General features: G+C 45.0%; 1 protein-coding gene across 1 annotated transcript in view; it reads left to right on the top strand.

The window, feature by feature from the left end:
- ptprfb (protein tyrosine phosphatase receptor type Fb) overlaps positions 1 to 27,435 on the top strand; it is a 208,724-nt gene that overhangs the window by 178,282 nt on the left and 3,007 nt on the right. Inside the window, exons 23-34 of the mRNA XM_079529334.1 lie at positions 1,022 to 1,054; positions 2,986 to 3,083; positions 5,800 to 5,923; positions 7,186 to 7,361; positions 10,335 to 10,454; positions 10,835 to 10,989; positions 12,406 to 12,691; positions 14,926 to 15,104; positions 21,317 to 21,443; positions 22,410 to 22,535; positions 24,213 to 24,367; positions 26,320 to 26,455. Of these exons, the coding sequence (XP_079385460.1) occupies positions 1,022 to 1,054; positions 2,986 to 3,083; positions 5,800 to 5,923; positions 7,186 to 7,361; positions 10,335 to 10,454; positions 10,835 to 10,989; positions 12,406 to 12,691; positions 14,926 to 15,104; positions 21,317 to 21,443; positions 22,410 to 22,535; positions 24,213 to 24,367; positions 26,320 to 26,455 (1,715 nt within the window). The remainder of the gene's footprint in view (positions 1 to 1,021; positions 1,055 to 2,985; positions 3,084 to 5,799; positions 5,924 to 7,185; positions 7,362 to 10,334; positions 10,455 to 10,834; positions 10,990 to 12,405; positions 12,692 to 14,925; positions 15,105 to 21,316; positions 21,444 to 22,409; positions 22,536 to 24,212; positions 24,368 to 26,319; positions 26,456 to 27,435) is intronic.

The raw sequence follows: 27,435 nt of genomic DNA on the forward strand, positions 1-27,435 counted from the left end.
CCAAATGCTGATAAACTCTTCGATGCGGCTGCTAAGCTCGCCTAATACAGCAGGCACTTCTGCAGGCAAACAGCCAGTCCGTTATCTTGTCCCTCCAAAAAAAATAATAACAAAAAAGGCATTTGGCATGCAAAATAAAAGAAGCAAAGTTAACTGCCGAACTTTGGATTCCACCGGCCACTTAACACATTTCATGCTAATGCCCGGTATACTCGTCCAATTAAATAAATATGCGAGGTGCTCTAGACGTGTATACTCGTGTTTAACCCATTTTGGGCGGGAACCCCTTTTGGTGTTAGCATTATGTTATGCTTTAGCTATTGAAAAATAGCAGATCTACAAGCTCATAGCGCGCCACCGAGTGGCGCAATACGAGCTTGTAGGTCTGCTATTTTTAGAATCTGATCTCAGGTCAAAATGGGTTAATATCGATATAAGATTGCCTCGCTATTTTCCATTTTTGGAATCGCTCCGGCTGCTAGGCACGGTTACTAGGGCCTCGTCTGCACTGCGTCTGCGCGACCCAACCACATTAGCTTCTGTATTAGCCTTAGCCATGACCTTGGCACGCTCTTTTCTCTGAAACTACCACGCTGTCCGTGGTTCTGAACAGATGTTCGGAGGTCATTTCTGATTATCCGGTGATCGCGATTGGAACATTGGCATTTTCTGGAGCAAGGATGGTCCTCGCATTAGCTCGCTAGCATTGGCACTATTACTGTTAGCATCCAAGATGGCCATAAACCGGACGTGCGTCATAGTGGCTTCTCATCACACTGGCACCCAATCGCCACCACTTTTGTCCACCAGGTGGCCCTCAGTGTGTTAAAAGTAACCAATGGACAGTGTCCTACCTTGCGTATAGTTACAGCTATGCACTGCAGTGTATACACATGAAACATCTGCATTGAAATGTAACTCTTGAGGGTGTTACGAAAAGGCTGGTGTGAGTCTTTAGCCGTCTACTCTGATGGGTGTTTCTCTTCTTTCCTCTTCCTTCCACTCTCCTTCTTTTCTACAGGTCCCAGTTCTCACCGCTGCCCCAACACTCCAAGTTAGTCTCTCTCTCTCTCTCTCTCTCTCCTCTCTCTCTCCTCTCTCTCTCTCTCTCTCTCTCTCTCTCTCTCTCTCTATCCCCTATGTATTTCCCACACGTGCAGTCTCCATCTCTCTCTCTCTCTCCCCTCTCTCTCTCTCTCTCTCTCTCTCTCTCTCTCTCTCTCTCTCTCTCATCTCTCTCTCTCTCTCTCTCTCTCTCTCTCTCTCTCTCTCTCTCTCTCTCTCTCTCTCAGACTCTCTCTCTCTCTCGTCTCACGCCATGTCTCATTCCTCTGTTGCAATACCGACGGACATCTCTGCCCACAACGAAAATACTGTCATTCGTCATTTGTTTATTTATTTATTTATGGATCTATCTCACGGGGAGGAACCACACTGCAGTAGAATGATATAAGTGGGATGTGGGATTTTTTTCTTTTTTTCTTACAAAAGCTTTCATTTATGCTGACTTTTTCCACGTCTCATTTTTGGCCAGGGAGCGTAGAGAGGTTCATGGGTAGCTGAGCAGCCAGTTCAGCTCACTGTCCATTAGCCTGGCTATCTTCCTCTTCACCGTTCATTAAACCAACAACATGACTGTAAAAGACCTGGCTGAATATGCACACACACACACAACACACACATACACACTATTAATATGCTTACAGGCAGGCAGACCCACTGCAAGATAGTATTAAATTAGTCTAATTGGTCAGGTCTTGTCCCGTGCAATGGCCGCAGTTAGCGAGCCATTAGTCGTCAGTAGTCAACTGTGGCAATAATGAGCATGTAGTGGCGGCGTATCCGATACCATAACCCATTATCTTACTCGCATATATTCAGCCGAATCCCACTTAAAAGGACACTACTGTTAATATAGCCACCTGTTTAAGGAACATGTGTGATGTACGCGCCGACGTCTTAAATGCTTCTGGCGCGTCCTCTCGCGTGTCCACACACAACCGCCACCCGAGACATGAGGCAAGTTCCCTGGCAATCCATTTAGGCACACAGCATTGCCAAGTTCAGAGGCACGGGGGAAATTTGTGCCGGTAGATTAGCGATAAATCATCCAATAGCTCTGCGATGAGAAATCTACAGAGCAGCGGGGAGGATGGTTTGAATTTAATCCGGCCCAACAGGCCCTGGGCTAGGCCAAAAAGATAGTTTATTGTGGGGAGTTTCAAAGGGAGACGAGAATTGGCTGGTGACCAGTTTGTATTTATTTATTGGTTTGTTGGTTGGTTGGTTGGTTGGTTTATTTATTTATTTATTTTAATTACATTTTAATTGCATTTTATTTTGTTTTGCTGTGTCTGGACGTGACAGTAAGACTGATATGTGGACTCATGATCATCTTGGTTGTCACTCGGCCACCATCTCTTCCATCAGAGGAGGGAACGTTGTGGGGGCCAGGGGAGATGTCTGCTTCCTGCTTCTTTTCCTTCCAGGAGCATGCTCACTCCAGCCACTCATGTGCATATTGCTGTTCTTCACCCCAGCCCCACCTCCGTCCCCACTTTTAGCATGGCAACGATGTCACCAAATGTCACCAAACACTTTGTTGAACTTGTGCACTCTTTCTTTCTCTTTCTCTCTCTCTCTCGCTCTCGCTCTCGCTCTCTCTCTCTCTCTGTATACGCTGTTTCTCTCTATTTCTCTCTCTTTATCTGTTTTCTCAACCTTTCTCTCTCTCTATCCCTCTCTCTCTCTCTCTCTATCTCTCTCTCTCTCTCTCTCTCTCTCTCTCTCTCTATCCTCATGCATTCTTCAGCACAGTGCACTCTGCTCACCGTTGCCACTGTCACCCCATGGTCCCACTGGCAACCTCGCTCACACTGTGGTCAAACAAAGTGTTGTTGTTGTTATTGTCGTCGCCATTGTCTCTGAAAGGACCACGTCTGTTACTCCATACTTAATGTTTCTCTCTCCTCCTCCCTGTTCCAGGAATGAGGGAGCACCCGCCCATTCCCGTGAGCGACCTGGCCGACCACATAGAGCGCCTGAAAGCCAACGACGGCCTCCGCTTCTCCCAGGAGTACGAGGTAAAAGATGGGAGAGGGTGGTTGAGTTGCTACATTTCCTGGGATGTATAAATGTATCAAGTTTTGCCGTTCTGTCAGAGAAGAGCCGGCATTGAGTGTCTCGTATCCCACAATGCACTGTGTTCTAATGGATTATGGACGGCCTCTTTTCTCAGACGTTTCTACAGTCATTTGTACGACTCCATTAACAGGCCCACCAGGAAACCAACACTTACATTAAAAGGGAGCAAGTTGCCTTTCACAAAAGCTGGCAGGTGGCGAGTCGCTTAAGCCATTTTGGGCGGGAACCCCTTTTGGTGTTAGCATTATGTTATGCTTTAGCTATTGAAAAATAAATAGCTAAAGCTAACATAAAATAGCTAAAGCTATGTTATGCTTTAGCTATTGAAAAATAGCAGATCTACAAGCTCATAGCGCACCACCGAGTGGCGCGCTACAAGCTTGTAGGTCTGCTATTTTTGAAAAATCGAAGAACGACTGACATAGAAACATAGCTTTTTGTCAAATGTAGACATTTTTAGAATCTGATCTCAGGTCAAAATGGGTTAAGCAATCTGCGCGCGTCTCGATTATTTCCCAGAAGAAAGTTATTTTGCCAGTCTCTCCCATGCAACTCAATGAGGGATTATCTCTTGTCAGTATGTACCCCAAATCCCCCCGTTAACCATAGCCTAACCCACACACACCCTTAAAAAAAGTGGGAGAGAGCAAATTTGCATTTAAAGTGCCACGTTTTTTTGTGAAGGGATTGCCGTAAGCCACAGTGAGAGTGCAGTCGCCTGTGGGACTATCTAAGGACAGGGGGCAGAGGCATACAGAGAAAAAGAAAAAAACGCTTGTGTCATTTCTTCCGACTGTTCACTTTATTCCCCCTAATCGGCCCCCATTCCCCATCGCTGACACTTTCAACAAGGCCGTTTTCCTTGTTTTGTGTATTTAGTTTTTTGTTTTTCTTCCTAATTATATGGCTGTCTTTGCCTCCATTGAGCTACTGTAAACACAGTGAAGCCATAAGAGTCTGGTGTTGGTGTGGCCACAGGCCATTACTGCTCGGCTCCACCTCATCCAGCCCCCACGTCCAACCCTCCCACACCCACCTGCACCCTCCTCCTGCGCTAGACAGATGGCCATCCATCTCATTGCTTTGTCACAGTCACAGTAGCTGGCCGCTCCCCGCTGTGACTTCCTCCGACACTACCGTCGACAGAGCTCACAAAAGCCTCTCTGTTCGTCCCCTTCCAGTTCCTTCCTCGCCAATTTTTCTGGGGAGCGGTCTGTTGCACATCTGTGACCCCCTGCCTCCTCGTCCTCACCGAGTGCCGGCATGCTGAGCAAATCACTCTGGTTAATGAGCGATGTTTGTCAACCCGACGGAGCTACCGCTCGGCTCAACTCAGACAAGTCTGTCCTTTTTTCTTTTTTTTATCAGAGGAAGCAACGCCAAGCTGCAGCCTTCATTGCCGTTATCATTATCATTATCTTCCATCAACCACATTTCCCAACGTGTCTTAATACTGCCATTTTCCTATACCACCCCCACCCCGATCCCCCTTTCCCGATCCCCCTTCCCTGACTAACTTGTTTGCCAGTTGTCGTTGGTCTTGCGTGCCGCGCCGTCTTTGCGGAGCTTTCAAACTGGCGTGACATGTTTTGACTGCAAATGAAATGTTCCCTTTCAAACTGGCGGGTGTTGGCAGACAAATTGGCAATGTCGAACTCATCAGCGGCTGTAGGCCCGTATCCAAATGACTCCCACTATCGAGCAATTTGGAGCTCTGTTGGAGCCTTTCTTTGTTGACTGAGCAGGGCCCCTTTCAACTAAAAGATTCCACATCGCTCACGTATGAATAAAAAATAAATGTCACTTTAGTGTTCCCTGTGTTTTCCTTTTAATAACTTTCCAGACACTTTACAGTTCATCTCCAGGTGGCCCAGATGTCAGACATAATAATAAAAGCAGTGAGCGTGTGAGTGAATGAAAGTTTAGGCATTAGAAGGTCGATTTGAACATTCCTTATTCAGTCTTATTTATGCTGCCAGGTCAAATCTTAAAAATACCGTTTGAACCCTTGGCTCAGGGAAGCCTGGCATGCAATATGCATCACATAATATAAGCATACACCCTAATAATTCAATATGTTTGAGGTACTGTAAGTGAAGGAATATCCAAGGTGCTGCTCTCACTCTGACTAGTTTTGCGAGGTGAAAGGTGTGGGAGAATTGATGGACATGGTTCTTTCGTGAGCTGGCGGAGAGATCGATGCCGAATAACAAGAGACTGTGTGACATTATCGAGCCAGGGGGATAGGAGGCCGTCACATGTCGGCCTGGATCAATACGGACCCGGCCCATTGTCGCCTCAGCCGAGGTGACGCATGACGCGAGAGGGATAGCGAGGGTGAGAGCGCAGAAAAAATAGTTTGGGGGGGGTTGGGGTCTGTGCTGAAATCATGAGAATCCGCAAAAGACGATGAGAAAATGTAAGGGATTCAGATGGCAATAAAACGTAATGCAGTTAATCAGGTGAGGCTGCCTCAGTATAAGGTAATTCAATATGGCCGCCCACATGAGTGTTTTGTGGACATCCCGGGGGCTTTGTTCAACTCCCAGGTGTAAGCCAAACATCCTCATCGATGTTCCTGGCTCTCTCTTCCCCCAAGGCTATACATCACCTCATCCACCCATCCTTTTTCTCTCCTCTTGCCCTTTCTCACAGTCCATCGATCCAGGGCAGCAGTTCACATGGGAGAACTCCAACATGGAAGTCAACAAGCCCAAGAATCGCTACGCCAACGTCATCGCCTACGACCACTCCAGAGTGGTGCTCACCTCTGTCGACGGTGAGAGCCTGTAAACTATTCAACCATGCTTATTGACAGATCCACCGTCAAGAGGATATTTACTGTATGTATGTATTGTCAGTTCCATTGTGCCTTTGCACTGTATGAAATGAAAGGAAATGGTACTGTAAATCAGGGGTTCTCAACGTTTTTGGCCGGGGACCCCCGAAAATGCTTTGGCAACGTCTCAGGACCCCCGCCCCGCCCCCTCCCGACCCCCAATATAAATTGACTGCTACAATAATCTTAAACCATTTTGGGCGGGAACCCCTTTTGGTGTTTTAAGCATTGTTATAATTTAGCTATTGAAAAATAGCAGATCTACAAGCTCATAGCGCGCCACCGAGTGGCGCGCTACGAGCTTGTAGATCTGCTATTTTTGAAAAATCGTGAAAAAATAAATAAAAATAAAATCTTTTTTTTTTTTTTTTTTTAATAATTTGGGGACCCCCTAAAATAATTTGGCGACCCCCCGAGGGGTCGCGACCCACGGGTTGAGAACCCCTGCTGTAAATGGTCTGTGTTTCTGTAGCGCCTTTTTACATTGTGCATTACATTCACCCATTCACACAGACATTCACCCACCTGTGCTGGAGGCAGCCATGCAAGCCACCAACCTACTCATCGGGCGCTTATGGGTTCAGTGTCTTGCTCAAGGACGCTTAAGCCCTACCCCTATTTTTTGAGTGCCCTCGACTGGTTAGTGGCCCTACAGAATGAAGCCACAAGTGTTTGTAATGGGACACTTAATCAACTTCACCACTTTTCTCACCCGAGTGGCTTTTTGGGAAAGGAAGTAATGTTGACCATGTGTTGACCATGTGCTCAAACATCATTATCCCATAGCTGCACTTTCAAATGATGAAAAATATAAATAATGATATAATAATGTACATTTAGTGTAAATAGTGTAAATACATAATGTACATTAATACAAAATATGATATACAGTCAGTATACTGTACATAGGCCATAAAAGCAGCTGAAAACAGGAAAGACCAGACAAGTGACGCTGACATGTCAGAGCAACATGCACTGATGTCAGACACAAATAATACTCCTGTGGGTAGAATAATTGGCGGTGCAACAAACCGAACTCTGGATGTGAGGGCCACGTAGCCCGAACCTCTAGTACCCTACTACTATATAACTGCACAAAATCGCTGTCTGTCCGTGTATCGATCATAACCTCATACACCAGAACTCTTTTTCTTTGCATATATTCATATATGTGTTTCTGCGTCAATGTCCTTTCGTTGCAGCTGTTCCCGGTAGCGACTACATCAACTCCAACTACATTGATGGCTACAGGAAGCAGAATGCTTACATCGCCACACAGGGCCCTCTGCCGGAGACGCTGAGTGACTTCTGGCGCATGGTGTGGGAGCAGAGATCCAGCACCATCGTCATGATGACCAGACTGGAGGAGAAGTCCCGGGTAAGGACAGGACTTTTTATACGAGCCTAGGCCATTTGACTCTCAAATATTCAGCCGATCATAGATGCATGAAAAATGGACCTCATGCAGTGGACAGGGTTTTATATCTATGGGTCACGGACAGCAGGAGAATGGGAATGTGGACGGCTCACTAATCTCTCAACTGTAGTTGAGCAGACTTTGAGCACGCTACGAATATGTTTAACATCATGAATAGGAAATATGGCGATGCTGACAGTCAGGGGCCGCCCAGACCGAGGAACATTTCGCTCCATCAGATAAATATGCAGTATTTGCGCGTACTTGAGGGATAAAGCTGCTGTTCTAGCGATGCTGCCAATCTCTGCTGAAACCCCTTAGCATTCTTACCACTTTACAACAACGGCAGTCACATATATAAAAGTCGACAGGTTGGCGGTAATACAAAATACATGTCAAGGTTTTGCTCCGCAGACCATTTAAAAAATTGTGGTTCAGATAGAAATCGAAAAACAGGGAACAAAGTGTATAACCCGGCCACCGCTGCTAGTTTATTTTCTCCTCCCAGTTTCTGGGCTGCCCATCATTCTGTAAAGGCCATGTTTGATCAAGTTTTCATCAAGAGAATGGCGTGGTGGGCTGGGATCAGGCCAGCATGCATCAAGTGTCTGCAATGATGACATTTGATTAGCTTATTGCGACAACATCGTGACAACTCCATATTGACATTATTTGCGTGTTTTTATTTTAATGGAAGGATGACCGGGTCCCATCTGCGTCACATAACTTGTTTGGTTATGAAACATTTTCCAATTTCAAAATGTATCGTCAGCAATCTGAAAACAAAGCTGCTCAGCGTATTTCTTAATAACATGACATTTTGCAGATAAACAGTTTAAAACTGACAGAATGTCTCTGGATTAACACGGGCGATATATGGTGGCTTAATATTGAGTGCATGCCTAGCCATAATGAAAATGTATCCCCAGACAAGGTACTGGAAATGTCAGGGTTTGTGAACTGATACTGTACAGCATAATGTGTTTAAAAAAAATAGAATATGATCCTACCTACATGTCTGTAGAGAAGCGATCATTTTGTCAGCTCTGTCCTTAAAAATAGTATTCTCCTTTAAATATTTCATCCTTAAAATAACAACTTTGCTTTCAATTATTTTTGTAAGAGCAGGTGTGACTTTCAAATTGCAGATATCTGACTCACTTATAGGATTATTTTCCTACACGCACGCCTGCTGTCGTATGCCAGAGCAATAAGTGGACACATGTCTACAGAAGCAGGCGAGCTAGAGCTTCCTTCACCAGCAGCCGATAAAAGCCCGAAAGGTCAGATAAGAGATAGAGGACTTGTAAATGAGACCAGAGCTGTGTGTGTGTGTGTGTGTGTGTGTGTGTGTGTGTGTGTGTGTGTGTGTGTGTGTGTGTGTGTGTGTGTGTGTGTGTGTGTGTGTGTGTGTGTGTGTGTGTGTGTGTGTGTGTGTGTGTGTGTGTGTGTGTGTGTGTGTGTGTGTGTGTGTGTGTGTGTGTGTGCGCGCGAGTGTGCGTGCGTGCGTGCGTGTGTTGAGGCGTTCAGGGGCGTGTCCCGCGTGTGCATTCAGATAAGAGAAGGTCTGCGACTGCGTCAGATCCTAAAAGCTAGGCCGTGACATCTGAGGGCTGACTTTGAAGCTCAGAAAGATGACAGTAAAACCTGTATAGTGTGCGTGTGCGTGCGTGCGTGTGTGTGTCATTACTGTATACGTCGCTGCATGCTCCTGAGAGAAGGGTAGACAATGCCACCCAGTGTCTGACAGCACTGGCTACTGATCCATATGGATTTGTGTCCATCAGTCAGGGGAGTTTCTTGTTTCTCCCACGATCTGTACACTCTGCCTCTGAACAGGGTGCTGTCCAGGGTGAAATGTCCCGGCGAAGGGGAGGGCACATTTTTAGGAGGTGAATCAGTGCGTTGTTGTCGGTCGATTCGCACCGACTTGGAACGAGATGAAAGCTGCTCCGAAAATGTCAGCCAAGTTCCGCAATCCCTCTTCTTCACTCGTTCTGAATCAATAGCCACGGGCCCCAAGTCCCAACAATTCTGACATTCAGAGTGTATTTCCATTTACACTTGCACATGGAATAAATTGTTTCAAAACGACACATTGGAGATGGCCCAGGTTTTGCATTTTTATATCGTCAGCATTTAGGTGATTCTCTTTCAGACTCAAGCTGAGTGAGCACGTAGCTCATAGTTTAGCGGTGCTTAGGTAATGAACACAACATATGACGTGCATCAGTTGATGGACTGCCTGCCGCGGGGATTGACCTTTTGGTTACAGAACAGTCCCTCTAACCACCACTGCCGGCGTAGACACCACAGAATCTAACCAATGAGGTTTTTATTAGCCGTGTGCAGGTGATGGTCCTCTCTGTCAATAAATCTTTGACAGTGCATAGAGGAGCAGGGCGCTGCCATTACCTCCGGCCTCATCGTGCAGCTAGTCCAGCTTGTCCCATGGACATATGGAGCCAGGTGGCTGGGCCTGCTGTCACGTCACAGCAGTCCCTTTGCTTTTAGACACATGTCTCTCTACCTGGCAGCACCCGGTGATCACAAAATTGTGTGCTAAAAGCCACCATAACAAAGCGATGCAATGCGCCCGACTATTAACTAAGTCATCGGCTGATCAGACAGAGTGGGATGTTTTTAATCTGTGCTCAGAGTCCCCCTCATAAACACACACATGCTTGATGTGCTTGACTGATACATGGTAATTCTGGAACTGATTGAAATGTATCTAAATGTATCAAAATCTGTCTCCGATCCAAATGTAATTGGAAACATGGTGTGTGGCCTGGTAGCTCTGGGCTCTCTAAGCATATCCACCACCCGTCGTTCAGTGTCTTTCTGTCAGAATGATTTTATTTTATTTTTCGCTCCATAATGTATCCCAGCATGCTATTAGTGCATTGCTAAAAGTGCTTCTTGTGCTCTCAGGTGAAGTGTGACCAGTACTGGCCGGCACGAGGGACGGAGACCTACGGGATGATCCAGGTCACCATGCTGGACACGGTGGAGCTGGCCACCTACAGTGTTCGCACCTTCGCCCTCTACAAGGTATGTGGGCCATTCAAACACAGAGGAATGCTTCTCTCTAAGCTTCCATTATTGACGATGGCGACGGGAGACATTCACATTACCAGTATTATTTTAGTTGGCTGTTTTTTTCTTTTTCTTTTTTTGCACCTGTGCATGGCACGTGACAGTATGGTAGTGAAGCTAACAAGCAGTTTCGGGGGGGGGAGTGAAGGACATTTGGAGAACAGCCAGCCCGATGTGACAAGTATCTGGTGATGAGAAATAGCCAATTAAAATCTCAAAATGTCAGGGTGTCCCTTCAAGCTCATTTTAAGTATTCTTACTCTATTTGTACTTTACAATAACCCCACCCCCTCTTTCTGTCTTACACACGCACACATACACACACACACACACAGAATGGCTCCAGTGAGAAGAGAGAGGTGAGGCAGTTCCAGTTCATGGCCTGGCCTGACCACGGTGTGCCTGAGTACCCCACCCCCATCCTGGCCTTCCTCAGAAGGGTCAAAGCCTGCAACCCCCCGGACGCCGGGCCTATGGTGGTCCACTGCAGGTGGGATATCTGTTGTTTATGAAGTGAAAGGTTTGGGTCCAGCAGTGCATACTGGGTTAGCATTAGGGCATTCACTTCTAGTCATTTTTACTAGTTGACTAGTTGCCTAGTCGACTAGTTGTTTAACTACCTATTATGTAAAAAATAAAAAAAATAAAAATAAAAATATATTTTTTAAATAAATATTTGTACATGTACATGGTGACTATAACTATAATCTACCTGATCTTGAGGCCTACAAAATCGGGAAAAAAAAAAAAAACTAGTCAACTAGAACCAACAAGGTCGACTAGTGGATTTACTAGTCGACTAGTAAACTAGTCGACTAGTTGCTTAATGCCCTAGTTAGCATAGAACTGGCCTGACCCCATTCAGGACGTGGATATTCTGGAAGTATATTGGGTATTGCAACTGTGCCTACTTTTTGGATGTTGGGAGGCTTCGCACTGTAACTGTTTACCATGCCAGTTTCTGTGATAAATCAACTGGCAAATTAACTGTTTTTATAGGAGCTGCAATGTAAGCGCTCACTTGATAGTATATTCAGTTTTTATGTTCAGTTGTTCTGGTTTTATGTTTCCTCTGTAAAATTGTTTTTGAGTGGCCGCTGAGACGTGCTATGTCACTATGTGAATGTCTTTATATCGCTTCTTGTCTCTACTTTATAACATCCACACTAATCATAATCATAACATAGTGAGGTTAATAGTAATGGCAACAATAATAATATATAATCTGATGAATTTATATAGTTGCTGTCGCACAGAAACCTTGTATCAACATCGTCTTGTTTTGTTTTCTTAAATGAATGACCTACTCTGTCACACTACAGTGTCACACAAATGTGTGACCTACAAGCTCTCACCGTGCCACAATGTGACACGTTGTGAGCTTGTAGATCTGCTATATATTGAATCAATGAAGAGCATTAACAAGAGCTTGTTGTGACTACTTTTCCATTTCCATTGGAACGTAACGGCACGTTTTAACAGTGGGCGACAGCCTGGGGTATTTTCCGGAAGTGCAGTCCGAAAAGTGTCATTCAAAACGTCATTCAAAAACATGAAAATGTTTTATCTTTGAACGACATCGTCTGGCGATATCAAACTCATGTGTTGCTTTGTTTAGCCTCCACGCAGAACCATACCACCTACAGTATATAAGAGGACAGGTAATGACAGCAGGAACGCCCTGCTGTCACTAGGAGATTATTATCGCCCAGAGTCACCATTGTTCGCCCGCTGTTAAATCATACTGTCATTTCAACTGTCAACAGTGTTTGACATACAAGCTTTCCACCTGTATATATATATAGGTGTGACTGTGTACTGTATGTGCAATATGCTATATATTGTCAAAGACTGGCTGAAGATTGACATCTCTTTACTAATTTCACTCCCTCCCTCCCTCCCCCAGTGCGGGCGTGGGCAGGACGGGCTGTCTGATCGTGATCGAGGCCATGCTGGAGCGCATGAAGCACGAGAAGTCGGTGGACATCTATGGCCACGTGACGTGCATGCGTGCGCAGCGCAACTACATGGTCCAGACGGAGGACCAGTACATCTTCATCCACGAGGCCCTGCTGGAGGCCGCCACCTGCGGCAACACCGAGGTCCCCGCCCGCAACCTCTACGCCCACATCCAGAAACTCACACAGCCCCCGCCCGGCGAGACCGTCACAGCCATGGAGCTGGAGTTCAAGGTGACTTAAAAAGACCTAATGAAAAAAATATTAAAATATATATATATATATATATGTATATATATATATATATATATACATACATACAGTATATATATTTTGCATAATCTGTGGTCATAATGTGCATATACCTAACAATATATTGAAAGAGAAAATCATAATTGTATGTCAAAAGTCAGTCCAATCTTAATTACTTTAATTACTACACAAATGTACAGTGTGATTATATCAGCAAGCCCTTATGAATAATTATGAACCATGATTTCCCATGATCCATGACTGAGATACCCATACTGTAGCTCACGTTCCACCACATGCACTTGATTTTCATTGGGGAGACACTCTTGGGTTGCTGCTACATTCCTGATCAAACTCAAGATGACGGCCGGATGGTGCATTACTTGTTTTATTAAAGTATGTAACTGAAATCATTTGAGGTGAGAAATGGGCACTGCAGTAACACTAACGTGCCTCAGCAGCACTGCCTCTCTCTCTCTCTCCCCTAAGCTGGAAATATAATATCATTGTGTCACATATCAAAAATCCAATAACTGCCCCATAGAGTGCTGATGTCTGACATCAAAACAAAGCCCCTTGGGTCAAAAAGATTTTGTTTTATATAAAACAAAAATAATCTGGTCATTCTGTCAGGGATTTCGCTGATATAGAGTGATATACATCTGTGTAAAGTAAACCTGTGTGTGGTAATCTAGGATGACAGAACCAGGGCAGGGAATGCACATACGCAAACATGCTGCATTCACAATGAGAGCTTAAAAAGTGAATTGACACATGCGTACACAGCTGATAGTCAAGGTGACTCACAATCTTACACACACACACACACACACGTGCGCGCATAGACACACCCACACACCTTCTGTCAATAGCTATTGACTGTGATGTTACTACATCCTTCCCTCCCAGTGTAGCAGAGCCATTAGCCCCTTATGACCATGATCCATTCTGTTTGAAGTGATAATAACAACCACGCGCCTGCCAAGCAACAGAGAATGACAGAGCGCCATACGGGGGCCACTGCCCTGTCGTTCGAGCCCACACAGTCTGGCCTCAACACACACACCCTGGCAGCTACACCAAGCCTCTCCGCACACACACACACACACACACACACACACACACACACACAATCCCGTACTGTCCATCTGTCCATTGTCCCACCCCCACCCCCACGGCCAGCACAGTGGGAGCCAGTGTGGGAGACCCCGTTTGCCCTGTAGCTACGTTAGCTCCACCCTGGCTCCAGCTAGCAGCACTGTGCTATCGATGCCTCTGCCAGGTCAGGGTATGTACCCTGGCTCCAGCTAGCAGCACTGTGCCATCGATGCCTCTGCCAGGTCAGGGTATGTACCCTGGCTCCAGCTAGCAGCACTGTGCTATCGATGCCTCTGCCAGGTCAGGGTATGTACCCTGGCTCCAGCTAGCAGCATTGTGCTATCGATGCCTCTGCCAGGTCAGGGTATCAACCCTAAATCGACCCTAAAGCCAGGCATTGTCGCATAGTGTGCAGGTTATGCTCTGGTCCACAGAGAAGCATTCATAATTTAGCTAGGTTCTGCACATTTCACAGTTGTATTGAGCATGTGTCTAGATGCTTGGATGCCTTGGATGGTGTCTTGCACATCAAGTTGTTGATCTACAAGTTGTGAGCTTGTAGATCTGCTCTTTTCAGTGCAATGCACAATGCACAACCAAGTATAAATGTGACTATAGCTGTAGAGAACATGGAATATGCCAGAAAAATGGAAGTTTAACAATGATTGGCTACAATTGAGAATTAAATACCATAGCCATTAAGAAAATATGTTCTGGCGATTATGAAGTGAAACGAAATGAAAAATCAGACTGAGCGTCAGGCTACCATAGCCATCAAAAGACATGACATTTCCAACATGTAAAGGAATGGAAGTGATGGAGAAGTCTTGGTAATCCATAGGTCACAATGTGTAGAAAGCCTGTCTCATCTCAAATGCATGATGCATCACTGCATTGACTTGACGTCTCGTCTTCTGAAGACGTTCTCATTTCCCGTGACAGCATGTACGCTAAAGCTAAAGCGATGACGGGAGCATGAGCGGAGAGATGGAGACGATTTGACACCGAAGCTTTTCCAGGGCTCCTTGTTTTGTTTACATCGAGTCACAGGTCGCTAATGTTCTCTCTCCCTCTCTCGCTGTCTTGTCTGTCTGTTTGTTCTCTCCTCCATAACACAGAGACTGGCCAACTCCAAAGCCCACACGTCGCGTTTCATCAGTGCCAACCTGCCCTGCAACAAGTTCAAGAACCGTCTGGTCAACATCATGCCCTTCGAGTCCACACGCGTCTGTCTGCAGCCCATCCGTGGCGTCGAGGGTTCCGACTACATCAACGCCAGCTGCATCGATGGCTACAGGTCAGCACTCACAGCACTTACCTCGGCAGGGGATCTCTCTCTGTGTGTGTGTGTGTTTGTGTGTGTGTGTGTGTGTGTGTGTGTGTGTGTGTGTGTGTGTGTGTGTGTGTGTGTGTGTGTGTGTGTGTGTGTGTGTGTGTGTGTGTGTGTGTGTGTGTGTGTGTGTGTGTGTGTGTGTGTGTGTGTGTGTGTGTGTGTGTGTGTGTGTGTGTGTGAGACGGTCTGAAATAGTTGTTTGTGCCAAACCAAAGGTATGTACAGCCTAGGGAAATTCATTTGAATTGGACTTGCGGGGCTTTGAGGTATAGATGAAAAATAACAAAAAGAGGCACAAGGAAAAAGTTATGAAAGATGAGGATTGCTGTCCATGGTGCTCCCTCAGTACGTTCTGTCCATGGTGCTCCCTCACGTACGTTCCCCCATAAGTCACTGAATGCTGTCATATACTCAGGTGAGCCTGAATTGCTTCCCAGAGAGAGGAAGATCATGTATATGATATGTACTGTACAGTATATAGTACAGTATATAGACTACTGTATATGTACACGCGCGCACACACACACACACACACACACACACACACACACACACACACACACACACACACACACACACACGCTCTCTTGAGTTAAATAGCGTAAATACCGATGTCACTGGCTGCAGTGATCCAGTCCACTCCAGGACTTTAGCTTCACCCCAGGCTGCAGTGATGTAGACACCACCTCACCCTCTTCCTAATGAACGGTGCTCCTCGGAGGCCCACCCTCTATTGTCACTGTGTAAAGTGTGTAAAGTGTGTAAATAGTGTAATTGCGGCAAGAGAGCATCGTAATGAAGTGTGTTTTCCAGAACACCTCCCCCTCCTCCATCGTCCGACCGCCCTCTCTCTCTCTATCCTTTCCTCCTCTATCGCTTTTCCATATATCTTCATATCTCTCTCACACTCTCTCTCTCTCCTTTCCTCCTCTCTCCCTCTATCCCCTTTCCATATCTCTTCATCTATCTCTCCGTTTCTACCCTCTGCTCTCTCTCTCTATCTCCCTCTCTCTCTCTCTCTCTCTCTAGCTCTCTCTCTCTAGCTCTCACTCTCCATCTTAATTTTCACCGCCTGTCGTCAAGGCAGCTTTGGCTTCATCAGATGGTTCGGCACGTGTGTGTGTGTGTGAAGAGGACACTTGTGTGACTGTGTCTGTGTGTGTGCACCCGTGGCGTCAAGTAATTAAGCTCCTCTTAAAGCCTGGGCATAAATAAAATACTAAACAGCGGCCTCCAGTGCCCTTCACCCCGCGCCTTCGAGAAAATACCATAATGCTAAGCTAATGAGAGGCGAGCAATCGATTCCAGCCACTCTATTGGGGGAGGAGGAGGGGGATTCTGCTCAGTTTTTGGCATTGTGATGAGGTTGAAATGAAACACCATGCCCCGAAGCACAGCACTGTCATCTGGGGCCGATGCTGAAGACAGTTGCTTTGTGCTTCCTTTTACATTTTTTGGGGCTACATGAGCTCATCCGGATTGTTGTGCACATCAGCAGTCAGCATTGTGATGTGATACTTGGCATGCCATACAGAATGTATTTTTTTGAGGGGCGCTAGCCCCTCCTATATACAGCTTTTGGTCCTTAACTCGTGTCACATTTGCCATTGACATAAACACATAAATTCAGTTCATCTTACATGATCATGGTGAAAAGATGAGGGTTTTTTTAAACATTGTATCATGGTTTAATGGCCCATGACGTAAATCACCGTCAAGTTCAAGTGCACGGTCATGTGCCTGAGACGGAGATTGATTAATCTCCGTCAAATTAGTGATATGAAAACGGATCGCATCGCTCCACAGCCTAGATGCACTTGTTGCGCAATCCTCGGTGTTGCCTGTTTAGCCAACGACAACGAAAATCTTAAAACGTTAATAACTCGCGATCTAAATCATCCCGCCTAATTATAAAAAAAGATTTTCAAACCGCCATAGGTCGGATTCTTGGATCGCTGTCCTTGGTGGATTTTCTGCCATCCACATTTCAGATTTAATTTGTGCCTTTGTACTGCGACGCTGCCGCCATGTAAACGCTTCTGACGAATGATACTAGAGTGTGTGTAGCGAGAGTGTGTGGGGGGCGGGGTGCGGGCAGACTCCCTGGAACTGGGGTTCATGCTAACAGCTAGCGGTAGAGATAGAGTTCAGAAAACGCCATAGACAATAAAGAGAAATGTAATGTTAGTTTTGAGGACTAAACATTAGAAACAAACAAACATTAGCACCCGTTGCTTAAACAAACATTATGTTGTAATTGATGTTGTAAGATGATAAGAGCGCCCCTCACTTCACACAGGTGTGATTTTTGAGTGGTGCAAACCACTCCAACAACTGGCTTTGTACCCGTGTACCCGTGTTCGTACCAAAAAAATGAGCATGGTTGCTATGGTTAGCAACCAAATAACGAGCATGGTTGCTATGGTTAGTATGTGACGTCACAGTAACTATAACAATACATGTGTAGTTGCACCACTCAGTTCACACGGGTGTGATTTTTTTCAGTTAGATTGGTTATAGAATAGGAGGCTTGGGCGGTATTCTGTATTCATAGCAATACCTAAGTTCACACCTCCCTGACATTTCATCAGGGTGTTATGATGCTATTTTGTGTTCAAAACAAAACAAAAGCTGGGCCGCCTGTAACAGAAGTCACTGCAGCATGTATGACATTGTCTAGCCTACAATGCTGTGTGTCTAATGTGCAATTAACCTAATGGCCCATAGGATAATGAACAGAGAGGCGATAAGTGCCCTTCTTCCATAGATTGAGCACACCTTCCTGGAGGACCCGTGACACATCCGTGGGCCGAAAGGAGCTGATGTGCGGGTGGTGTTGGCAGATTGGCAGCTGAATAGCATCATCATGTGACTAATTCACTGCTCTTGTAGTTGGAAAAAGTAATCTCAAGGAAAAGTTACATAGTATATTATGGCATTATTGTCATGATTTCATGAAGTCTGTATTTTGGACAGTATTGAAAATCATACCTTCAGGATATTTACAATTTAGGCATGTAGCAGATGCTCTTAATCCAGAGTGATTTACAGTAAGCAAGAACAAAAAACATGGTAATACATCAAATATATAAAAATAGTCATCATGAATCATACGTAAGCTTAAGAACCTAACGGTGGAATATCTATGTCGGGGCGGCGGTGGTTCAGGGGTAGAGTGCCTGGATGGTAACCGCAAGGTTGCCAGTTCAAACCCGGGCTCCCCCAGAGTTACTGTCGAAGTGTCCTTGAGCAAGACACTGAACCCCTAATTGCTCCCGATGTGCTAGTTGGTGCCTTGCATGGTTTCCGCTGCCATCGGTGTATGAATGTGTGTGTGAATGGGTGAATGTAATGCACAATCTCTGTAAAGCGCCTTGGATAAAGGCACTATATAAATGTCTATACACTATAGAGTGCTATGTCTACATAAAGTGTATACGCCTGTAGGAGGTCGAGGCTAGGGCAAGTACTACGGCAAGTGCTATGGGCTAAGATGGAGTCTGACTGCGGCAGAAGATTGTAGTGATACCGTAATACCTTTTTCTTTAATATATTCTTTTTAGCTTTTTCCGCCTTTTATTGGATAGTATTAGCGAAGCGAGACAGGAAATGGGGAGAGAGACACGGGAAATGACACGCATGGGGCAGCAAAGGCCGTTGGGCTCGGGACTCGAACCCGCGATGCGCTCTCAGGCTACATTGAGTCGTCATGCCCGGACCGTTAGGCCAGTGATCCGGGCCATACCATAATACCTTGATACCACACATGCCCATAGCCATAGGCATTGTTAGGCCTGGGTGTTGTTTTAGGAATAGCCCTGGAGATATTTTTTCTTCAAGTTCTCAAAAGATGTTCTTTCTATAGGGCATACCATTTGAAAACAAGTCACATTATCTAAAGGTCATAAATTATATAAAGGTCATAAATAAGATCCATTCCAAGTGTTTGATGGCACACAATTTGAAAGCCACTGCACTGGCCAGATGTTAATGTGTGTAACTTGGCCTATACATAGAAATAAAGCAGGATTACTTTGTCTCTGTTGAATCCAATTGATAGTTATTACGCCGTCATCCTGCAGGAACACTCACTCACACACTGATTTTGTTTATTTTGATTCCATGTTGTAAAAACCAGCCTACACAACCTGACCCGAACCTTTTGCTAGAGCACAGTGTCTGCAGCTTATATTTATTTGTCTCTTGGACGTTGACTTGAAATTGGTTGGATGAATGTGATATATTGGCTGCGCTTCGGTTTCAATATCTTACCGAAGCCCATGCCCACCCAATCGGAGTGATGACGATTTAATTTCCAAATGTTTCTTTGTAAATTGGATGGAACTGGATCCGTGTAGGAGGTGTCATATACTGTAGCAGCGTTGTTATGGCGGGGAGGTGGTCCGTTGGACCAAAGCGTGGAGGCTTGAGCCAAGCACTGTCACTTCTCCTGCTGCGGGTCTATTTCTCCTTACCTCTGCTCTCAACAGTAAGAACTAAGTACAAAGTGTTCTACTGTGTGCTCTGGTGGCTGGCAAGAGGAGAAGCTGTTCACTCTTCTCATCTCCTCTCAGTTCTCGTCTTTTTTCATTTTCCGTGCACTTTATACCCGTGCAACCCTCATTCCTTTTCCATTCTACTGCATTCCTGTACTGCCATTTCTCTTCTTTAATTTGGTTCCTCACTCTCGCTCAGTCACTCCCCCTCTCCCCTGCTCTCCAGTCCTCTCCTCTCCAGTGCTCTATCGCTTCTTTATTTGTGCGAGTGAGGCCCTGAGCACACTCTAATCTCCCGGTTCCACATTAGTGCCTAGCCTGCAGCACCTTCATTAGTTGCTCACCAATGGCACAGAGTGTGTCTGTGTACGCGTGCGTGGGTGGGTGTGGGTATGGGTGTGTGGGTCGGTGTGTGCTTGTGTGTATTAAAATTAGAGAGAGAGATGGAGAGGTGTGTGTGTGTGCGTTTGTGTGTGTGTGTGTGTGTGCGCGCGTGCGTGTGTGCGTGCGTGCGTGCGCGCGCCCGTATATTAATCTTTGTGTCTGTGTGTATCTACGTGCACGTGTCCTCGTCTGTTTATGTTGTACATGGGAATGACTACATTTGTGGCTATGTGCTCTGCACATACGAAAGCATGTGTACACACACACACACACACACACACACACACACACACACACACACACAGTATATATACTGTGTGTATATATATATATATAGGCCTATATACAGTATACACTATAGGGCTTTAGTGGTGGGGTTACTCTTCTTACTTTCCTTCCTTCTCGACGCACTGCTGCCACCACCTGGCAGGCCAAAGAACTGCACCCATCCAGCCGAGTCAAAGTCACGTAGGACACTAGCACAATTGGCATCTCAACCCTATGAGCTCATCCTCCTGAGCAACGGAGAAGTGCATTCACTCTGTGCTCTGTAGCCACATTAGAACGCGCGCATGGCGCCTACCCGCCTATGCATTTACCGTACTCTGGTGCTGTATAGCTGTGTGGTAAAAATAAATCACACCCATGTGAAGTGAGGGGCGCTCTTCATCATCATTTGCAGACACATACTGTATGACGTAAATTCTCCATTTGTTGTCAATGGCATTTAATGTTTGTGTTAGGACAAAATAGGCGATTTTCTCATCCACATATTATGACGTAAATTCTCCATTCATTGTCAATAGCATTTAATGTGTGTTGAAGCACAAAAAGGCCGATTTGCTTAGGCACATATGACGTAAATTCTCAATTCATTGTCAATGGCATTTAATGTTTGTGTTAGGACAAAGATTGAAGAAGATTGTATTAAAAAAAATCACACTTGTGCGAAGCTCTTATCATCATACATCACATTCCGTGCTCAGCCAATCAGCTGAGCACATTCCGTGCTCATACAGATACACAAAGCTGTGCATAAAAAAACATGATAGTATGCATCAAATGGCACTTTATTGGTTTTTGGGATCGCTTAAAATACAAGATTGCAAATTCTGTATAATATTCAACGCTATGTTTAGGCAAGTATAATGAAGTGGAAGCCTTCATTATTAACTAGTCACATAGTCACATTTTAGAGAGGTTAATTTCCTGCAACTGTTATCTGATGATGTGTCTGATACTAAGTGTAATGTTGTGTACTTGTGTCTGATACTATGTGTGGTGTTGTGTCTACAGGCAGCAGAAAGCCTACTTAGCCACCCAGGGTCCCCTGGCAGAGACCACAGAAGACTTCTGGAGAATGCTATGGGAGCACAACTCCACCATTGTTGTCATGCTCACCAAGCTAAGAGAGATGGGACGCGTAAGTAGGACGAGACAGGAACACACACACACACACACACACACACACACACACAACCATGAACACCTGCTCTCACACAAACAACGCACGCGCATACGCACAACACCAACATGAAGTGCTTACCATGCAGCTAACAATTGCACGTACAATCTGTCAGTGATTTAAGCTGTTAATAACCCTTCTGTTCTAACAGGCTTGATACAGCTTTAGCCCATTTGATTAATTTGTTGGCTATCTGTAAATTAGGAGCACTGTTGCCAGGCAAACTCTCACCGTGAACCACAGAGGTCATTAGCAAAATCTCCACACATACTCCATTTTGCCTATTATTTTGATTTCTTTATTACATTTAAAATGTTTACATAAGTTACATAACATCATGCACATTCCCCACCCCTCCCATCCCATCCAAACTCCCAAATTTAATTAAATGTGTTCATTTATAAAAAAAATAATAATAACAATAATAATGGGGGGAAATGTTTCTATTCTATTCTGTGCTACTTTAAACCGAAAAAAAGAAAAGGTTTTTTATTTTTATTTTTTTCCAACTGAATAGATGGAAAATGGAAATGAAGAGTTTACATGGTACACATAGTACATGCATACACCTCCCTAATGATCATATCTGGTTTCAGTATTTATTTATGGTGTATTGTCTCTATTATTAACGTTATTGTAGCAGTCAATTTATATTGGGGGTCGGGATGGGGCGGGGCAGGGGGCCCGAGACATTGCCAAAGCATTTCCGGGGGTCCCCGGCCAAAAACGTTGAGAACCCTTGTTTAAACGACACATTTCAAACAGAAAGTTTGAAATGTATATGTATATATATATATATATACCAAGCCTGGTATATACTGTTGCAACAGAGTATAAATCGGGCCATGGAAGACTGTTGGATGTCGTTGCTATTGTGAAGGAAATAATGGTGTCTCAAGCTTCTTCTTTACTCGTTTTTTCCAGGAGAAGTGTCATCAGTACTGGCCAGCAGAGCGCTCAGCCAGGTACCAGTATTTCGTGGTGGACCCCATGGCTGAGTACAACATGCCTCAATACATCCTGAGAGAGTTCAAAGTCACAGACGCCAGGGTATGATGCTTTGAGACTGACTCCGACTGTGTGTGCGTGTGTGTGTGTGTGTGTGTGTGTGTGTGTGTGTGTGTGTGTGTGTGTGTGTGTGTGCGTGTGCGTGTGCGTGTGCGTGCGTGCGTGCGTGCGTGCGTGTGTGTGTGACTGTGTGTGTATATATTATCGTCTGGCAGTATACCTCATATCTCCATATTTCAACTTTTGTTGTTTTTTGGTAATTGAAAGCCCTATTTCATCATACAAGAAAGAAGGCATGGTTTTGGACATACAAGGTTTCCACCCGACAGCCATGATGCGTGTGTTGTGGCTCTCTGTGAAATACATGAAAAGCACAGCCTTAACTCCCTCAGGGCCAGTACTGGAGCTCCCTGTGATGCGGGGCTTTCACTGGGTTATATATAGGCCTGCATGTCATCACCAGTCCACAGTGCACTGCAACATCCAGAGTGGCAAGTTAAAGCCGTATTATGTAACTCTTTTTTTCGTGAATAAATTGTTTATTTTGTCCATTCTGTATGGTAGAGAATGTTAACACTTCTTTCTAAATAAAGGCCTTAGAGTGCCCAGCAGATGAGGCAGATTTTACCCCGCCTTCCATTTCCCCCCAAAACCGGGAGGTATAATGTTCCATTTCTACCTCGCGCTAATAATTCTGATCTCTCTTTAGAAGCGTTAATATTCCAAACGAGATGCTTGGATAAGTCCGAAATTAGGACAGAACATCGGCGTTCTGATCAAAACCTTGGACAGCGCCGTAGATTTAGAGAGAATAGCAAGTTTTGTCGGCCCGCAAACAAGGAAGTGAATGGTTGCACGCACGAAAACATGTCCAGGAGCTCTGAGCAAGGTGTCGCCTAGCAACGGCCGCTGTCAAATAATGGATTTTAGTGGTCGCATTTTATACCATTAAAAAGGACCTAAATACGTGTCCAGACATCCTGGGCCTCCTACGGGTGTAATTATGAAGACGTCCTGGGCACAATATAACGTATACAACTGAGGTGGTTGTATTTGGTCTCCCGGCTCACAGCACCCCCGCTCAACACCCGTTATATCGTCGCTTTTGCGCAGAGGAAAATGAAAGCCTGGTACCGAGGCTATGTCGTTACTGACTCACTGTCAGGTGGAAAACGTGTATGTCCAAAACTGTTACTTTTCCGGAAATGGAAAGAAAGGAACCTTTGATTGTTTACGTTATTGATGATTTTGAAAAGTACAGTACAACGGGTTAAAACTACGCCAAATGGATGACAGAAAAAAGGCTTGTTTGCATATTGGTCTATTAAACACTCAGGGCAGTATTATGCGTGTCTTAAGTACCAGGTCTTATGACTTAACTTAAGACCTGGAGGCGTGGTCAATGCTGTTTGGCCACTCAGAATAGCCAAATGGCATTGATCACGCCTCCAGGTCTTAAGTTAAGTAATACGACCTGGTACTTAAGACACACATAATACTGCCCTCAATGTTCAGTTACAGACACATAAGGGTCCATTTGGTGCTTAACTATCAATCATTTGGGGAACCCCTGGAATTCCCTCAAGGACCCTGGTGGTCACTGACCTCACATTGAGAACCAGTGGCCTACACTAGTGAGACCCTCCATGTGTCAGAGGGTCTTTTTTCCATAGACTGTATACTGTATTAAACATGCTCCATTTTCTTCCTTGTCATCAGGATGGCCAGTCCAGAACGATCCGCCAATTCCAGTTCACTGACTGGCCAGAACAAGGAGTGCCAAAAACTGGTGAAGGCTTCATTGACTTCATTGGCCAAGTGCACAAAACCAAGGAACAGTTTGGACAGGATGGACCAATCACTGTACACTGCAGGTAAGGAGATTGGACTGATCAAGAAGCTCATTTCTCGCCTTTGGCACCCAGAGCCTTCGCAAAAAAAGATGGTTCTGCTCTTTTTTCCCCTCTAATTTTGAACCAAATTAATCCCTAAAAGTTGGTTCGGAACTGGAAATTCAACCAGTTCTAGAACCAACGTCTTTTTGGTGGAAGTTAATGAGTTAATGCGAACAATAGAACTTGTACTTAGTGTGCATGCAATCACACTAGATTAAACCCTCTTTGCAACATCACCATCAGAATCCTGTTTTTGTCTAGTTTTAGGCAGCGGTATGTTATAGAGCGGAACAGTCACTCATTATCCATAAATGACAGACCGATGAATTCAGCGATTGACCAATCAGAATCAAGCATTCAACCAAGCCATGTAATAATATTCTGTAATAGATGAGTGTTTGAATTGTGACAGAACTGCAGGAACAATCACTGTTAATACTGCTATTAACGCCGATAAGCCTAATCAGCCTCTCGTTTATTTCTAACAATGGGCCTACTTTAACACCATTACAACATAATAATCCATGAACAGCTGATGAGCGTGTGCTTTAGGAGGCAACACATCTAAGGTTAAATGAGCGTGTGCTTTAGGAGGCAACACATCTAAGGTTAAATGAGCGTGTGCTTTAGGAGGCAACACATCTAAGGTTAAATGAGCGTGTGCTTTAGGAGGCAACACATCTAAGGTTAAATGAGCGTGTGCTTTAGGAGGCAACACATCTAAGGTTAAATGAGCGTGTGCTTTAGGAGGCAACACATCTAAGGTTAAATGCAGCTCCTAATTGGTTGAGTTAGGTTAGATGGTGATTAACATGAAAGTCTTAATGCATGCTCTCGGTCATGTGTGGATGCATTCTAGGTATTTTATTATTACTATTATTGCGAACGCCGTGATTGCGAACGCAGTGAGCATTTACTATGAGACCCAGCAGATCATGTCTGTCTTGTCTGTCTGTGTGTCTGTGTGTGTGTCACGCTGTAACACCACCCGCCCACCACCAGAGGGCGCAGCTGTATCACACACAAAAACACACACATGCACGCGCACACACACACACACACACACACACACACACACACACACACACACAACTTAACTTAAAAAAAACTTAAAAAGAAAAAACTTTAAAAAAAAACTTAACTTAAAAAAAAAACTTTAAAAACAACTTAACTTAAAAAAAAAACTTAAAAAGAAACTTAACTTAAAAAAAAAACTTAACTTAAAAAAAATCTTAAAAATCTTTAAAAAAAAAAAAAAAAGAGAACTTAAAAAAAAACCTTAAAAAAATACGTAATTTATTCTAATTGTTGTTATTGCAATTTACGAGCTGCGTTCGCTTCCCGCGTTTGCGCGTCTTACTTGTTTATTATTATTATTATTAGTAGTAGTAGTGATATACAGATGATAGGAAAGTACTCAATAATAGACAGATCATAGGGCAGTACTTGATATTCAGATGATAGGACGGTACTCGGTAGACAGTAGCTCAAGGCGCAGCTCGTCCTCAGCCAGGTTGGTGGTATTAACCTCGGCACGACGCATAACTCCTAATTTATACTCCATGGTTTCTACCTCAAATGCATCTGTCAATATTTCAAACAAACAATTCAGCTCCTCTGGCCATGACTATTTCACAAGCTGACGGCTTGAGTAGACTCATAACAGGTGCTATCCATTCATACCATCGATCCGTCTGTGAAAGCAGACAGTCAGTTTAGTTTCCAAACTCTAATCCCCAATGCATTATAACTCCCACTTTTTGTTTCATTTATATTGTTGTTGTTGTTCTCAACATTGTAAAGAACCCCAACGAAGGTGGGTAGAAGGTTTGATATAGATAAAGGAATTAACAGCCGCTCCTTTGTGTCTGTCTGTCTGTCTCTCTCTCTCTCTCTCTCTCTCTCTCTCTCTCTCTCTCTCTCTCTCACAGTGCCGGGGTAGGCAGGACAGGTGTGTTCATCACTCTCAGCATCGTGCTGGAGAGGATGAGATACGAGGGCGTGGTGGACCTCTTCCAGACGGTGAAGACCCTCCGCACCCAACGGCCTGCCATGGTGCAGACAGAGGTTAGAGACTCTTAACTTACTGTTCCTCCTCTTCTGAGTCCCAGCTCCAACCCAGTGAACGCACACACACACACACACACACTACACCAGGTTTTGTTTTAGGCTTTTCTGCCTTTATTGATAGTATCAAGTGAAGATGGACAGGAAAAAGGGAGAGAGAGAAGGGGAGAGACATGCAGCAAAGGTCGTCATGAACGGAACTCGAACACGCAACGCGCTGTCAGGCCAAAGCCTATATGTGGCATGCGCCTGGACCACTTGGCCAGCGGGCGCTCCGTTTAATGAGATTTTTAGCGGGATATTTTAGCGGGATATTTTTGGAAAAGTTTTTGAAATAATGATAGAAATCAAAATGTAGGGGCAAGGTGGCACAGTCAGTAGTGCTGTCGCCTCACAGCTAGAAGGTCCTGCGTTCGATTCCCACTGGGGATGCTGTGGGCGCTGGAGGCGTGTTCTCTCCTCCACGTCATCAGTGCCCCTACCCGAGGCGGGGTTGGCGAAATGGCCTTTCTGTGTGGAGATTTCATGTTCTCCCCGTGTCCCCTAGGGTAGGTACCCTCACAAAAACAGGTCAGGTTGTGGCCTCTTGGTGGCCACAACCTATATAATAGGCCAATGTGAAAAGGCTGGCAGCCTTTTCACATTTCTTCTTATGCCTTGGATGGCAATTGGATGATTTGAGGCATTTTGTCGGCCTCCTGGTGGCGCTATAACAGGCCGTTCTGTAAAATTTGGGGCAGAGGTTCATCGTTGGCATCCAGGGAGTGTGTGTGCAAAATTTGGCATCGACTGGGTTAGCGGTGCCGGAGATTAGCTGGTAACAGACAGACGGACGCACACACTCACACGGACTCACACACACACGGACGGAGTGCAAAACATACTCTCTCCCCATGTCTTTGGCCTGGTGGAGACAAAAATGTAGGAAACCAAAATATAGGGATATTTAGTTAGTGACTCGCGACCCACAACAATAGGTC

The sequence above is a fragment of the Electrona antarctica genome (assembly GCF_951216825.1).
Source record: "Electrona antarctica genome assembly, chromosome: 19".
In the NCBI taxonomy this organism is placed as follows: Eukaryota; Metazoa; Chordata; class Actinopteri; order Myctophiformes; family Myctophidae; genus Electrona; species Electrona antarctica.